At 32.2% G+C, this 15,797-nt stretch overlaps 1 protein-coding gene across 4 annotated transcripts; it reads left to right on the top strand.

Annotated features, from left to right (window-relative positions):
- The first annotated feature begins 50 nt into the window (after nucleotides 1-50).
- LOC110996592 (two pore channel protein 1) lies at nucleotides 51-15,767 on the top strand. 4 transcript variants are annotated; one of them, XM_022264345.2, is made up of 17 exons: nucleotides 51-190; nucleotides 3,962-4,098; nucleotides 4,467-4,631; nucleotides 4,961-5,086; nucleotides 5,596-5,776; nucleotides 6,364-6,496; nucleotides 6,766-6,865; nucleotides 7,421-7,601; nucleotides 8,202-8,414; nucleotides 8,979-9,098; nucleotides 9,455-9,623; nucleotides 10,307-10,477; nucleotides 10,872-11,067; nucleotides 11,895-12,000; nucleotides 12,499-12,605; nucleotides 12,801-12,909; nucleotides 13,348-15,767. In XM_022264345.2, the coding sequence occupies exons 1-17, from the start codon at nucleotides 88-90 to the stop codon at nucleotides 13,455-13,457; spliced, it is 2,427 nt and encodes an 808-aa protein (XP_022120037.2). In that variant the 5' UTR covers nucleotides 51-87; the 3' UTR covers nucleotides 13,458-15,767. The 4 variants fall into 4 exon arrangements, with proteins under 4 accessions (XP_022120037.2, XP_022120041.2, XP_022120040.2 ...); XM_022264349.2 differs by having other exon boundaries at nucleotides 131-234; XM_022264348.2 differs by lacking the exon at nucleotides 51-190 and adding an exon at nucleotides 919-1,088.
- The last annotated feature ends 30 nt before the right edge of the window (nucleotides 15,768-15,797 follow it).

Here is a 15,797-nt window from a genome sequence, read left to right as displayed (position 1 = left end):
GTTAATGTCATAGTTTTTGTCAAGTATCATTTCAATGACAAATCGCGAAAATGTAATTCGCATTTTTATTTTTATTCAGTTTTCGAAATGGCTTCTTTGCGGAGCCCGTCTTCGCCGTCCGACGGATATAAAAGGTTTAGTGATGATTTCGCAAACTCCAGCATCAACAATTACGGCTCAAACGTCACAAGTAAACGAGAAGCTATATTTCAATGCACAGTAGCCGCCTTTTATGTACGCTTTTGTTGTTAACAATACATTTTTATGCATATTAATTTATTTATTTCTTTTACATTAGATATAGCTGGCCAAGTAAATACCATTAGGATAGATTGTGTCTTTAGGGACACGATTTAACGAGTCACAAACATACGGTGAATACTAACATAACATTATAAAAACACTACAGTTAGGCTATCGACCTAAATCATGTAAGTCGGCTTGACGCAATCAGAAAAATTCTGCATGTTTGTGCTTCTGCATGATGCTAGACACACATTTAATAGTTGTAAATCTAATTTAAGTTTTGAATGATTCAGTAACCAATATAAATACATCCTGTAAGCAGATAAGTTTATGATCACTGGTTTATTGCGATTTTAACTAGTACAGTTTAATTTCTATGTGATTGAAGATATTTTTAGTATGTAAAACTCAGAATTTGTATAAGAAATAAAATGCTATCCTTAATATTTGTACTAAGTAGGTACTTAGAAAGTGTAAAGAGTTCTTTTTAATTAAACTTCATTTAAAGTAGATCAGTTGTTTATCAGCTGACCATTATTACACCAACAATCAAGGAGTTGAGTACTTCTATATATATTACTAATATATATTACTTAAGTCAGTATTTACCTAAATATACACTCATACCAAACTACCATAAATTCTCTGATATTTAAAATCAAATGACTTGAATGGGAGATAAACAGTCTGAATGAATCACATATCTCTTATCAACAAATGATAAATAAAATCTATGATTTGAGACAATATTCAGTTATGTAGTGAAAGTGAACATAAAATGTCGAAATTGCCTACAATAGTATATTATGTGCTAAGGGATCATTGGTATAAGTTGAAATCATGTAAGTGCTTACAGTTTCTTGATTTATGACTATTGATTAAGTGATCTAAGGGCAATTTTAATTGCATTATCATAGTGCAAAGATTACAAGTTACTATCCTAGTTTGATAACAGTTAAATGTACAGTTATACATATGTTCTGGGTTTTCTATTAAATGACGCGTGTGTTGATGACGTAACCGAACTGTTTTTGGTCAATGAGGGTAAGATTAGGACATTCATATGAATAAATAACGTATAGAATGTGTATAAAATAAACAGAATAAACAATTGCACGTATCAACAGAGAAAATAATATGAGATCTGTAATTTTTGCATATAAAAATCGTACTTTTGAATTTTGTAACACGGTAATCGTATTGTTACTTCGTATAAATTGAACAATATGACCCGCATTACGAAAAGCTGCAAGGTCAATGCCTTCTGTAATTTCTATGCTTATTAATCTAATTACCCTTACAAGGATGTTATTGATGACCTACTAATGATAAAATTATTTATATTTTATTTGTATTCTCACATGATATATACATATAAGTTAATGGCAATTACATACCCTATCAATTTCATTTTATAAAAGCGAAACAATTCAACAGGTAGGTATGAATACCCAAATATATAAATATATCATCTGTGGTGATATGATATTTCTAAGCAGTAAAGGTCGGTAAAATCCTTCAATTCGGGACGGCAGGACGGTAACTACCGTTTCAAATGCGTCGGAAGTCTAAAAAAAAGAATGAGATAGAGTAATGAATTCCTCCAGTCTTGAAAAGCCACAGTTCTCATAAAATTAAATGATTATTAACATAAAAACAATATCTAATGCTTATTATTAACACGGCCGTGCGAAACGCGTCGGCACGTTTACATTAATTACTATCTTCTTTAATATGACAATTGTACATGACCCTCGTTTCTATGACGGGAATTTACAATACTTTAATGTGCCAAACTGTAGTCTAGATACAGTAATTATTATTATTACATAATTATAATGCGTAATTTTCACGTTTCTTACAAATGTCCAATTGCACCTGTTCGATCCACTGTTTATAATTAATCAATCACTTGGCATTTTTACTAAGTTTTTGAAGCTGGTTCGCTTTTATTTGTTCAAGAAACTTATGTTACTGATACCGTTACGCATAACTGCGGTTAGCTTAAAGGGATAACTTCCTTTATCCGGTATTATAATTGTCAACCCTAACCAATGAGAAAATAAAAGGGTTTAAACTTATAAAGAAGGACTTCTTACATTACATAAGTCGTAGACAGAGTAATTTGACATTACACTGTCTGTAATGCGTGATTTTTTCATATCTGCAAATGTTTAAGTATTTTACCATGTAACATTTTATAGATTTAATATTTTCACATACGGTGTCACATACCTAAATCATATATAAATCTCCTGTCACGATGTTTGTCCGCGATGGACTCCTAAACTACTTAACCGATTTTAAATTAAATTGGCACACCGTGAGCAGTCTGGTCCAACTTACGAGATAGGATAGCTTAGATCTTTAACTATAGTTGCAATTTTATTTTATTGCAAATTATTTGTTTATTATTTGATACAATTTTAACAGATGGCTCTTTATTAAAAGTACCAACTGTTGAATAGTTTACTACTATGTAATATAACAAAAACCTTAGCCGCAGCAATTCTTGGTCGAGTCTGCTAGTAGATACTAAAGAACGTTCTCTACGTTGGACTTAAAAGTAAGGGCCAACTGCTTTTAAACAATACGAACTAGGTTTTTCCACTCCATATTTTCAATAAAATTGGCTGGTTAATTTAAAAATGTCTGGACCTTTGAACTCATTATATTTCTATTTTCTTCTATGTGCGTTGACCGCTACATGAAATCCTATTAAGAAGTAATCCGTGTTCTGCTTGTCTGGTGTATATGCGAAGTGTCGATAACCTACTTTGCTATTTTAAAATTGAATTAAGCTACAGAGATTTTTTATAGATATTTCCATGTTGTTGGTGTTCGTTGCTTTAAAAATAATCCGTATCGTATATATCTTTTGAATAAACTGTTTCAATTATAAGTGATTGGAATGAATATAAAAATTAAGAGCAAAAATCATCGGCAAAGCGTATTAACTATACTTCTTTGTACTTTACCGAGATCTATAAATATTTATATTACATTTTTATTTTAACTATCCTTGACTTGGTTAATTCAGAAGCTTTACACATGTAAGTAAACATTTGTTTAGTTGATAAAAAGTATAGATAGAAAATGAAATCACCAAACACCCCAGTAAGTATATAATATGTAAGATAATTATCGTTATTACTTATTTGATAATACTAATATATTTAATTTTTAAATATGTTTTTTATTAAATATAAAGTTGGATGTAGGTAGGTAAAGTAATGTGGGTACTGTAAATCTAAATATCATATTGTTTATATTTTAAACACGCTTTTGTTAACCATACCTGCGTTATCAGTTATCTCTGATTTTAGAATGTGCTAATTTAGTTACAATTTAGTGCAGTGCAGACTAAAGTGCTGAAAGAGTTATTAAAAATGAAATTTGATGCGAAGTTTTTTTATAAAGTGAAAAACCGAGTAACCGCACAAGTGTATTCTTCGTTTACAAATAATTTAGGTATGTTTTTATCTAAACGTAAACTTTTTTATTGTCGTTTGCATGATTTTGCTGTCGTGTTTAAATCAACAGTTTGTATCTAATACAAAATACAGACTCAAAAACAATCCACACAATAATAACACTAATAAAATTATGATTACTTCATAAACATGATTAAATCTGTAGTTTCCTCTCTGATAACATAATATAATTAGCGTAACAATATTTATTAGTATTGATATTAAAAGCCTGAACTTAACAGATTCCAGAACAGAAGATGGCGGCGGAGACACAAATACATTGGACATGGGAAGCCGTTCCTCATTACACACTGGTTTGCAAATGTCAGAGGATGAGCATTGGGAGATGAATTATCATGAGGCTGCTATATACTTAGAGGTTAGTTATAAATATTTCTCTTCAAACTTTCTTTCGGATTAGTCAATGATGGGCAAAACATGACGTAACGCACCGACGCGACGATGCAATAACTTGCTATTTCGTAATAGGACCCAATCAAAACGCTATGTTACTACTTGTAAGCCCGTTAGTGTTTGTATGTTATATGTATGTAGCAAGAAATATTGTTGTTGCGTTGACGTTGCAACATCATGTAGTCCAAAGACAGGCATCATCAAAGTTTCTGTTAGTACTCTTGTATGTCACTTCATGGATATTGGTCAATAGGCCCGACATATATATTTGAAATATTTGACTTTGCATTGTCTGACGTTTGTTCTGATGTTTTTCGTATTACGTGTTTTCAGGAAGGTCTAAACAATGAGAAGTTTGATTCGCACCCGTCGAGTCCGGAGGAGTTACCTGCGTATCTTCGCGTACACAATCCTTGGTACCACGGCTTAGACCTCCTAGCATCACTTGTTTTGATCCTGCTAGCATTTACAGAAGATCCAGCTGTACCTGCTTTCGAGGTAAACAGTTACAATAAAAACAATGAATATTTGTAACTATCCCAATTATAGGAAGACAATTTTAACTTCACAATAAAAAATAAGTGGGATTATATTAGTACAGTTGAAAAACGAAGTGATTCAAGACAGATTAATTTAACCAATCACAATCAAGCGAAGCAGACATTCTATTTTCAAATGTGTATTGTGTATTTTCGATACACTGTTTGTCTCCACTATTAAACTATAGTAAAAGTAAAACTTTGTTAAAATAACAAATATTATCATTTTATTGAAATAAACATTTTTAAATAATATATTATTAGAAATAGTACATTTTTACACTACAGTTACCAGTATGGGCCCACGGCACGATAGAGCTACTAGCCCTTTCAGTGATCGGTGTTGAGTTGCATCTCAAACTCAAATGGATCGGCTGGGGAACCATTTTCAAGCATAAACGAACTATGATTAAGGTACAGTTTTACATAAACTATACGAATATTATTGATTAAGTAATTTAAATCGCGAATTTTATTCATTCTATTCATTTGTTATTCCATAATACAAACTATGTCAATTTTGTTGGGTAACACTGTTATCATCACATACAATTATAAACCTGGTTATACATCATCATATGAAGTATTTTTTATTTATTTCCACATAATAATCCTACCCTTACAGTTATGACTAATGCGATAGAATTTCACAATTACTAACAACTTCTACGTGAAAAACAACAGACAATTCTCATATTCTTACATACAATCACTAATAAGAAAACTAGCCAGTCTTATGAACTTAGTTAGTGTACAACCAAATAGGTCCACCTCCATAGAAATTTTATTCATTTTAAATGTCGCACACGTGAGACTCGCCTCGCTAACTAGATGCGCGTAATCCATTCTCATAGGAACCCCTCATAGGTGAACTGATATAACCAACTCTTCATAGTGTGGTGATAATAAACCTTATTTTTTAGGGTGTAACATTGATGATAATGCTACTAGAGGCAGTTGTAGTTCTTTGCCGACAGTCCTCCCACTTCAGAGTGACGAGAGCATTGCGTCCTATCTTCTTGGTGGACACGAGACATTGTGGTGGAGTAAGGAGATTCATAAGACAAATATTACAATCATTGCCGCCTATACTTGATATGTTAGGTATGTGACTATTGTTTTTGATATCCTACAAACTCTTAACTACAAAATCATAGACAATAGTAAAATATTTGTGATTAATATTGAGAAATATTAAGTCAGGTAAATTTAAAAGGTGAAATTTAACACCTGTCAATTTTACTGTGAGGTTTTATAGTGAGGTGACCAGCTTAATAAATTCGATTTATTCACTTTAATTTAGAAAATATATAGTTATATCATCTTTCATAAATATGAAAGATGATATAACTATATATTTTCTAATTAGCAATTTTCGTGTTTTTAAACTTTTTACTCTTTCGTGTTTGACTACATTTCTATTAATTAAATTGAAACACGTTTCACTTACCCACCATTGTAACGACGATCTCTTTAAAACAGAAATGTTTAATATGCTTTAAATAGTTTATTACTAAAAGTAAATATTAAAAATAACTTCTATTACAATTATTATAATAAATAGGTAATTAAAATTGAAAAAAGTAAAACAATTGTGTAGGTACTTCTAAAAAATATTGAATATATTATAACCGCCATTGCAAGGTTACCTTATTGAATTGTCTATTATAACTTATGTATTATGTTTATAGGTCTACTTATGTTTTTCGTGGCCACGTACTCCTTATTAGGATACTATCTATTCTCTGAGCACATTGACAATGGACATTTTCGGACATTAAGCGATTCGTTCGTCAGTATGTTTGTCCTTTTGACAACTGCCAAGTAAGTTTAAAGTTCATTATATTTTACATGCCCGTTGTGTCGGTATAGTTAGGAATATTATTTTGAACTCTCATTTTATAATTACATATATTCGTTTAAATTATTAGTATTCAAACTTTTATGATATAGCTTTTTTTTGCATGTCTGATTTTTTCTCTTTCATCACCAAAGTCTTTACAGTCTACAGAAATCAATATTTATTTAATTTCTTTAACGTAATCAGTTATGCATTGATGTTTGCTACTGAAAACCTTTTATTTAATTTACAGTTTTCCAGATGTAATGATGCCATCTTATGCCAAATCTAAGTGGTATGCCGTCTTCTTCATATTGTATATCATCACAGTTCTATACGTTCTGATGAATTTGGTGAGTTTTAGAGATTATAATCGATATATAAATTTTGTTAAGGTACATAACCTATATTTACGAGTCTAAGGTTTATACAATTGTTTAGATCGTGTCTGAAATGATAACCGACTAACGCCAATTTGTATCGAAACGTCAATATCATTAATAAAACTAAAATTGATGGCGCTGCAACATATTTTAAGTCGTGGCCTCAGATTTCTGAATATGTTTCACGTTCCTTTGTCAATCTCATAGGCAAGTAGGTGATCAGCCTCCTGTGTCTAACACAAGCAGCCGCAAGCAAGTAAGCCGATTTTTTCACGATGTTTTCGAGTTAATGTTAAATGCGCGCATAGAATGAAATTTGTACACAGCTGGGGTTCGAACTTACGACCACAGTGATGAGTGTCGCACGCTGAAGTTACTAAACCGCTATTCATTAGGGTCAGCTAGGTTCAACCCTACAAGTTCTTGGTGATGGATCACGCCTGTTGGTGTGATTTTCTCTCAGGCCAGTGGTCTGTTTTCAAACGTTTATGCACGAAATCTTCTAAAATTTTGAAAATTTTTCAGATGTTGGCCGTGGTATACGAGACGTTCACTCGTATTGAGCGTGAGAAGTGTCGTGCGTTGTTGCTTCACCGACGTGGGGCTGCGCGCCGGGCCTTTCGCCTTTTAGTATCGCGTCGTGCCCCACACGCTGTCAAGTTGAGGCATTTCGCTGGGCTGATAAGGCATTATGCGCCGCATTATAGTACGTATAATAGTATATATTGTACTTTCTATATAAAACTAATTGGGATATTCAGTTAAGATTTTATTAATTCACGACTTGCAGCCTGTTGCGTCTTCCTTGAATGGTATAGATAATCTTTTTTGTGTGGACGTTTACTACTTCTAATTAATTTGCTCTATTTGTTTTAAATATTGTAGTACTGTTTGATGATTTGCTTTTTTAAAAGAGTACCAAGAGTCTTTACGCCGGCTTTTTCTCTCGGCCCACACCCTCTGTCTTCTTTGCCGATGAGGGATGGCAACAGGTTCGAATTTAATGACGTGGAATAAGTGATACCTTGATGAACTTATGTTCCAAAATAAACGTATTTTATTTTATTATATTTTTATTTACTTATTTTCTCATACAATAATTGTTTATTACTAAAAAAGGGAAAATTTATGCCAAGTACGTCAGTGGAAAAAGACTTCTTGAGAAGTAATTTCATCGCAAAACTAAATCTCAAACGAACAAATGAACTTTTAAAAAAAATACTTCAAAACATTTCCTGGAAAAATGAGTTAGAAACCAAAAGTTATATGATGTTTTTTATCACGATTTTTAAACGAAATTCCACAGGTGGTTTAGACGTATATCTAATGTTCAAACAACTGAATCAATCGACAACGGGCGGCCTCTCCCGCACTGAATTTGCCAACGTATACGAAGTATTTGCGCTTCGTTGGGCGCCGCAAACATCACGTGCACCTTGGTACGCCGACTCGCCCTTGGAACCGCTGGGTAGAGCGGCCGCTGTCATCGTGCATAGGCCGTACTTCGAATATGTCATATGTGAGTTAATCAGGTTTTTAAGTATTGAAATGTTTTTTTTTTTCTTTGTAATAATAATAATAATAATATATTTATTTTATTTCTCACAAAAACATATACAATAATTGTCATTCTTCTTTGGACCACTGCTATTGCTTAAGTGAGACTGATGCCTGTTAAAGGTTGTGCACCTGTGTTACAGGTCATCAGACCATCAGATCATCAGAGTTTGAAGTGAATCCCTGATTTGGTGTCACAATTTCCCTTGATTACATTATGTTGTTTTTATTTGCAAGTGGTAATAGAAATTGAAAACCCTGTACTGGGTTGTTGGGAAAATATACTATATTTATTATAAAAAAGAGTTTATTGCCAGTTCTTCTCTTCCGTTCTACGCACTTGATTTGAGAACTGGCAGTAAATGTAAAATTTGGAGGATTCATAAGTGTACATTATGTTACCTATATGAATGATTTTTGGTTTGATTGAAATTATTAAAATTTCTATTATAATTACCACGTATATTTTCGCATATTATTAGTATACATTTTAAAATGTTTTTTGTACAAAATCTTTGGTTGATAGACGCTCTAATAATTGGAAATGGTCTGGCGATGGTCCTTCGAGTGCTGGAGGCAGCTGGCGATCTGCAGGACAGCGCCCGGCTCCTTTGTGCATCCTGGGACACCTGGCTATTTCTTACCTGTGAGTCCACCTTATTGAATTGTTATGAAATTTGCATTGATTGATAGATCTGCTTAAAGTTTTCAATAAAATATAATTGTATCGACTTAATAAAACATTATACATAAGAGAATACATGATCTTCAAAGGTCTTACACATATTTCATCTCATGCCAGCTGAGGTCTTCACCCAACATGGTGGTAGTTTAACAAATTGAATTTCACCCTTAATCTTAAGAAACCTTCAACTTCTTTTTATAATATTTTTACTGCCTTATTCATGGGTTCCAACATACTTAGAAATGTGACCATAACCCACCTAAGGGTGACGGGACTTCAGTTCAGAATTGATTTATGAGCTCTTCGTTTGGTTTCAGTGTTTTTAATAGAAGCAACACTACGGATAATGGCTAGTGGTCTTAGCGCGTATTTAGAGAGCGGTTGGAATGTGTTCGACTTGAGCGTGACACTGCTTGCGTTGATGGGAGCGGTTCTACTTACGATTGCCCCCAAACTCTTCATTGTCGTTATGTTCAGACCACTTAGGTAAGATTCTATAAACATACATAAATGTATTGCTATTTGTTTCTCATGTTAAAACGATTAAATTATGGTCTTGAAATTTTTGTGTAAGTTTAAGCGGTGGAAAACAAACAAAAGTGATGAAAAATACGAAAACGTTATCGTAAGTTTTCCAATACTAAATAAATAAATAAATAACTAATACTGTTCCTAGCTGGGAAATATTAGATATCTGTTGGTTCCTTCAGAAAATTGTGAAGTAGTAGTATAACCCAAAAATAGCTTTTCAAACTTTTCAGCTCGTAGTATTAAGAGTGTGATTTAGAGGATAGAGGTATGTCAAATCCTGAGTAAACCAGTTGATTTAATTATTTAAATCAACTGGTACTTATGCACAGTGTGCTTAGATTTCATTTTTACATTGTTATTATACACAGTTGTTGAAAATACTAAATTAAATATGTATTGTGAAAATCTTTGACCGTTGGGGTAAAATTGCATCTTTTATGATCAGCCTTCTGTGTTGTACCGGAGGTAAAGCAATTGACAAATGACAAGTGACAAGTAAAGCGTGATAGATATATAAGAAAAGTTTACTCTTTGAACAAAAACACAAGTTTGTTCATCTGAAATTTGAATCATTTTTAATTTATTGGCTTAATTAAATCTTATAAAATTTTATCATTATAATGTTCTATTTCTTTCAGATTAATGCGCCTATACAAATTAAAAAAGAGATATAGGGACGTGTTTGGGACGCTAGTGTTGCTATCACCGCTTATGTCATCAGCGGGTTGTGTGATGCTAGTGATGTACTATTTCTTTGCCATTATCGGAATGGAATTATTTGCTGGATACAATTTGAGGAATTGTTGCATGTAAGTGTTTAAAATGACTCGTAATTTTATACATTCATTACATATTTACTAACTGACTTTGTAGGGTTACTGAAGTTGCTATATTTAAAAATATTAGAAAAGGAACAGCTACCAGACAAAATATTAGACAGCAAATGCTGTCTAATAAAGTCTCGATTTCTATTGTGTCGAAACGATATCCATTTTTGATGTAGTTTAAATTTTTGAATTATTTGAGACGAACTCAATTTTAAACTCTGAATTGATTTTAAAGTTGTGTCGTTAGCTTAGTGCACATAAGGAAATCATTTAATATAATCAATATAATCATTAATTTATGTAATAATAATAAATTGGTGAATTTTAATAATACTTTCTGATTTTAACCCTATCATTGAGATTAATGATATTACAGAAACACAACTGTAGAAGACTTTTACAAATACTCTGAGAACAGTTCAACACCACTGGGTTACTACTACTTAAACAACTTCGAGAACATTCTCACGAGTGGTGTGACATTGTTCGAGTTGACAGTTGTCAATAACTGGTTCATTTTGATGAATGCGTTCGCGAGCGTTGCGGGCCAGCTCAGTCGGTTATACTTTATGGTATGTATGTATAGTTTAAAAAAGCAAATGCGTTTGTCTATGCCTGTGAAGTCTGTGTGCATTATAATGACTATACCTCTTTAATCTTTATTTTTACACAATTTGTCATAGATAATAAATATAAAATATCAAGTACACATTTAAATATAAAATTTCTCGATGTTTAAAGTGACATCGCCATTACTATTCGTGCCCTAAGCTAAAAGTAAAATTTATAAACAAGCACCGATTCTTTAACAATTAATTTATTTTCTATTTCATACATTAACGGGCCTTTTTAACTGCTATACTTCCGCTCGCATTATAGCTATTCTAATCATTCATATTATAAGTGGTGTAATGGCAATTCATTTGGTTAAATAAATTAATATTATATAATTTTAATTATTAATTGTTGTTGCAAATAATGCAAGGAAATATCACAAAATTACAATAAATCATTACTTATTACAATAATTTAAAACTAATAATTTTTATTTATTTTCTCACAAAACTTCATACATGATAAGTTATAACTATCTATTAAAACTCTTATATATAAACATTTCTTAACCATATCCTAGGCAGCTCAATTGTATTGCATCGCAATTCATGAATCCGTGAGAATAACTAAAAAAGTTAAGTTTATTGTTTTATTTTAGATTAAGGTTGGTGATTCTATAATGTTTAATAAGATTTAGTTATGCACTTCTTGCACTTTATTTATATTTATTTTGTTTTTTCGATCGCTTGTTAGCGATAAGGCCACCCGTTACATACATTTTTTGTATTATGGTATGAAGGTGTGAATGTAACGAAATGTAAATAAATAAATAACCAATTTTCAGGTATTCTACCTATTTACGATGGTAGTTCTAACGATAGTAGTGGCAAGCGTTTTGGAAGCTTTCCGGTTTAGGATACAATACAAACGTAGTACTACGAAGAGGGATGGTGAGTAAAGAGAACCTAGTAAAACGGGGATTAAACTAAGATCTAAGTGTAACTTCCATACGTTTAAAATGTTTTGGATTTTGACTTACGGGAGTCATAGCCTGCGCCAAGTCTCTATTATTAATCGAACCCTTAATACCGTGTTGCCATGGTTGAATTTGAATTCGAACAATGCTGTCTCTATAATATAATGTTAAAAATATTAAGAAATGAACTTTTTATTTTGTGTCTCGATTATTAATCGGACCCTCAATACCGTGTTGCCATGGTTGAATTTTTCGAATTTTTAGTATATAATAGTTGAATTCGAACGATGTTGTCTCTATCAACAACATCGTTTGAATTCATTTTTTAATATTATTAAAAAATGAACTTATTATTTTGTGTCAAATAACCTCAAAAAAAGGTATTTCTCGAATTGTACTCTGCAAACAAGGAAGTGTTATTTTCAATTAAAATAAATAAATTAAACAAAGTTTACAATTAAAACATTTTCAGAGGAGAAACTCCTTCATGAGGAAGTCCATACAAGTTGGGAGGAAGCTCAACGACTCGGCGCTACCGGGGACCTTGCAGAACAGCTGAGGACGTATTTACCACCTGGAGTAAGTATTTTAAAGCCTTAAAAGAATTCATAGACTTGTAACCGCTTTATGTATTGTGGAGTAATTGTATCCAATAAATAAATTTGTATGAAAGTTTATCGAAAGTAAATGCTTACTCTATTATATTTTCGGTTGATATGATAAGGTCCAATATTCTTTTTGATTTTAATTGAATACTAACATTCCTTATTTCAGATTGACGTCACGTTTATAGGAACACGACCTCGTACGAAAGAAGTTTTGCAGAGGAGAATGTACCAAACGGAAATACAGAAGTGGCTTGCAGAGGAGGTTGAAAATGATGGTAAATATTGTTTGATATCAGTTTTTAACCTACACCAAAAATAATTTAGTTTGCCCTGTGTATAAGAGTTTGATATTCAATAATGATGATGTATTTAAATTTGTATTTTGACGAACTATTCATTGCTAAATCTAACTGATAAAAGTCATTTATCTAGTTACTTTTACAATATTGTAATTATCTAAGAAAGATCAACACAAAAAATCGTCTATTATATTTAACAAATACTGTGTAAAACACAGATCCCAGTTGATGACGGCTTAATTGCCTTTTTTCCTAAAGAACGTAAATTTCTATAGGTTTAACATGATTTACATAAAATAAATTTTTTCAAATCTCTAAAACTGCAGATCATAGTGTCACGCTTCATCACTAATTGACTGATTATCACCGTTTAAATAAGCCTCTGGCCCGACTCATAGACACCATTTTTTATAGAACTGCAGCCATCGACAACTGTCACATCAAGCGAGGATCCACTTTCACCGCCACTGATCCAACAGCCTGATGGAGACAACCATCACATACGAAGTGGTTATCAGTTGTAGAATCTAATATTGTTGGCGCTCCACCAACACCTGGCCGAATTGTGGAACGCCCTGAACAATATTGAAGGGGCGTAGGATTTGGTAATTAGATATTTTTGTGATTGAGGGAAATTTCATGGAACCTTTTTTCGTGTTTCCGAGCCAATACGACTTTGGTGCCTTTAACGTGTACCAGAAGTATTAGAACTGGCCGAGATGGAGAGGGCGGTGAACGATTTTAGTGACTTAGAACTTGGTATATATTGGTATGTAATTAATGAGTATAGCGCAATTGGTTGCTCTGCAAAATAGATAGAGAGACTTTGTAATTGGCAGAATATAGCCAAAACATTTAAGTAATCGATGTTAGATATATTATTTTTAGCTTTTTATCGGATTAAAATGACAATAGACATATGTAACACCAGTGAAGCCACGAAAAAACAAGAAAACGTATTTATTAATGAAAACGAATTTCACAATTCCATATATCACGACTCACAAAAATTTTGTAATTCAATACATGAATCATTTTGTTATGTAATTACAACTGTAATTAATTATTTTAAAAATGGAAGTGTAACAGTATGCAGTGTTATCCTAGTGTATTCAGCGTAACATGCTCTCGCGCATAATGCCGAACCTTGGCGATCCGGGCGAAAGCACTCTTCGGGTGCCCAATATGGGCCGACGAACTTATCAGGCACAAGCGACTCTCACCTCTGACGCCGTAATTTTTATCCGCATCCGAAGGAAAGTATCGTGGGAAAGCCATGCCTGCATCATACAGTAGGTGATCAACCTACTTGCCTTTTACAGAAAATCAAATGCCAAGTGCCGAGGCCTAACTCAGTGCTAACCTAAACTTTGTACGTTGATAACCTAGCTCTGCTGTTTTTGTTATCATTAAAGAAATAGTTACTATACAATGCAGTTATCACCCATTAAAAAAGCGGCTTCACACTTACATCCGCTTCAGGCTCCTAGGATTTTAATAATATTGCATAATTGGGTATAACGTGGAATTCGTTAAGACTATTTTACATATAACATGACTCGCGACAACTTGTAACGCGATTTTAAAGTTACAGAATTTGTTGTAAATGTGTGCAAAAATAATACTGGTACATCAAAAACTAGAGTACCTTTTTTGTCGAGACGATAACTGTTTACACTTTTTACAGACCAAGCATATTGTGATTATAATTTCGAATAATTGGTATTAGTGAATATCTGTGATAAATTATATTTCTTAATTTAATTTATACCTATTGTGGCGGCTAAAATTCGGATGACAGTGAAAGTTTTAACCCGTTAATCTAAAATGGTTAAGAATTCTAAAAACAACCTTGTAGCTAATTTATAATGTACAACAAAATGGTTATATAAATCACGTTTTTTTTATATAGAATGCCTTTTGAAATACTAGACTATAAATTAGAACTGTAGTGTATGAAATTTGCCTTCATTAGATGTAAGGAAGTCACAGGTATAGGTAGCTAGGAAAGCTTTATGGTAACCACTTCTTGTAGGTTATGCCAGTCTCCATCCAAAAAAGGAAAGGAAGAAATTAGGCGCCAAATTATAACTCTATACTTTGCTCTTAGGAAACTTTATGCTACCGCGACTGTGAGGTTATGTTGTAGCAAAAATGAAATAGCATGATGATTTTTCTCACTATTAGGACGGATAAATTTTTAGTCTGTTGACTAATGCAGACAATAATTATCTTTCACGCGATAATACAAGTCTGTGTCCGCCATGTTTTGCCATATTTTGTCATGTGGTTGATAAGTTCCTCAATATGTGGAATATTCCTCATATCCAGAAAAATATGGGCCACTCAAAATGATTCTTGAATTAATAGATTATTTTTGAAGTTTTTTTAATTATTCATGATAAAATAAAATGTTAGAATGTCTAACAACCTTTCTTAGGTTTATAAGTCAAAAAAATTGTTGTGTGATTATTTATTTTCGATACACGGTTTTATGTATTGTTTCGAATGATAATTTTATGTTTAAACGTTAAATGTAGATCGTTATTTTATTTAATTGTTATTCTTTTGCCCATGTACCAATGTTACAGCTACAAAGTAGATCAATATAAACCATTTAAAAATTACAGTACAATATTATGTATTTAATAAAAGTTTTTCTTTTTATCTGCTGACGTAACAGTGGTCATCATTAACGTAATAACAAGAACAATGGATGATTAATATTTATGGATGATTTAGTTGATAATTTTAGTTATCCGCCATATTTTATAATTAAACGATTTTAATTCAGTATTGTTTTAGACTCTGCTAAATACAAGAGTGTGACTTGATATGTATTTTAATATGGGCTAGTAATTATA

This window comes from Pieris rapae, chromosome 3 (assembly GCF_905147795.1).
Source record: "Pieris rapae chromosome 3, ilPieRapa1.1, whole genome shotgun sequence".
Taxonomy (NCBI): Eukaryota; Metazoa; Arthropoda; class Insecta; order Lepidoptera; family Pieridae; genus Pieris; species Pieris rapae.
This window is presented reverse-complemented; position numbering and strand designations above follow the sequence as displayed.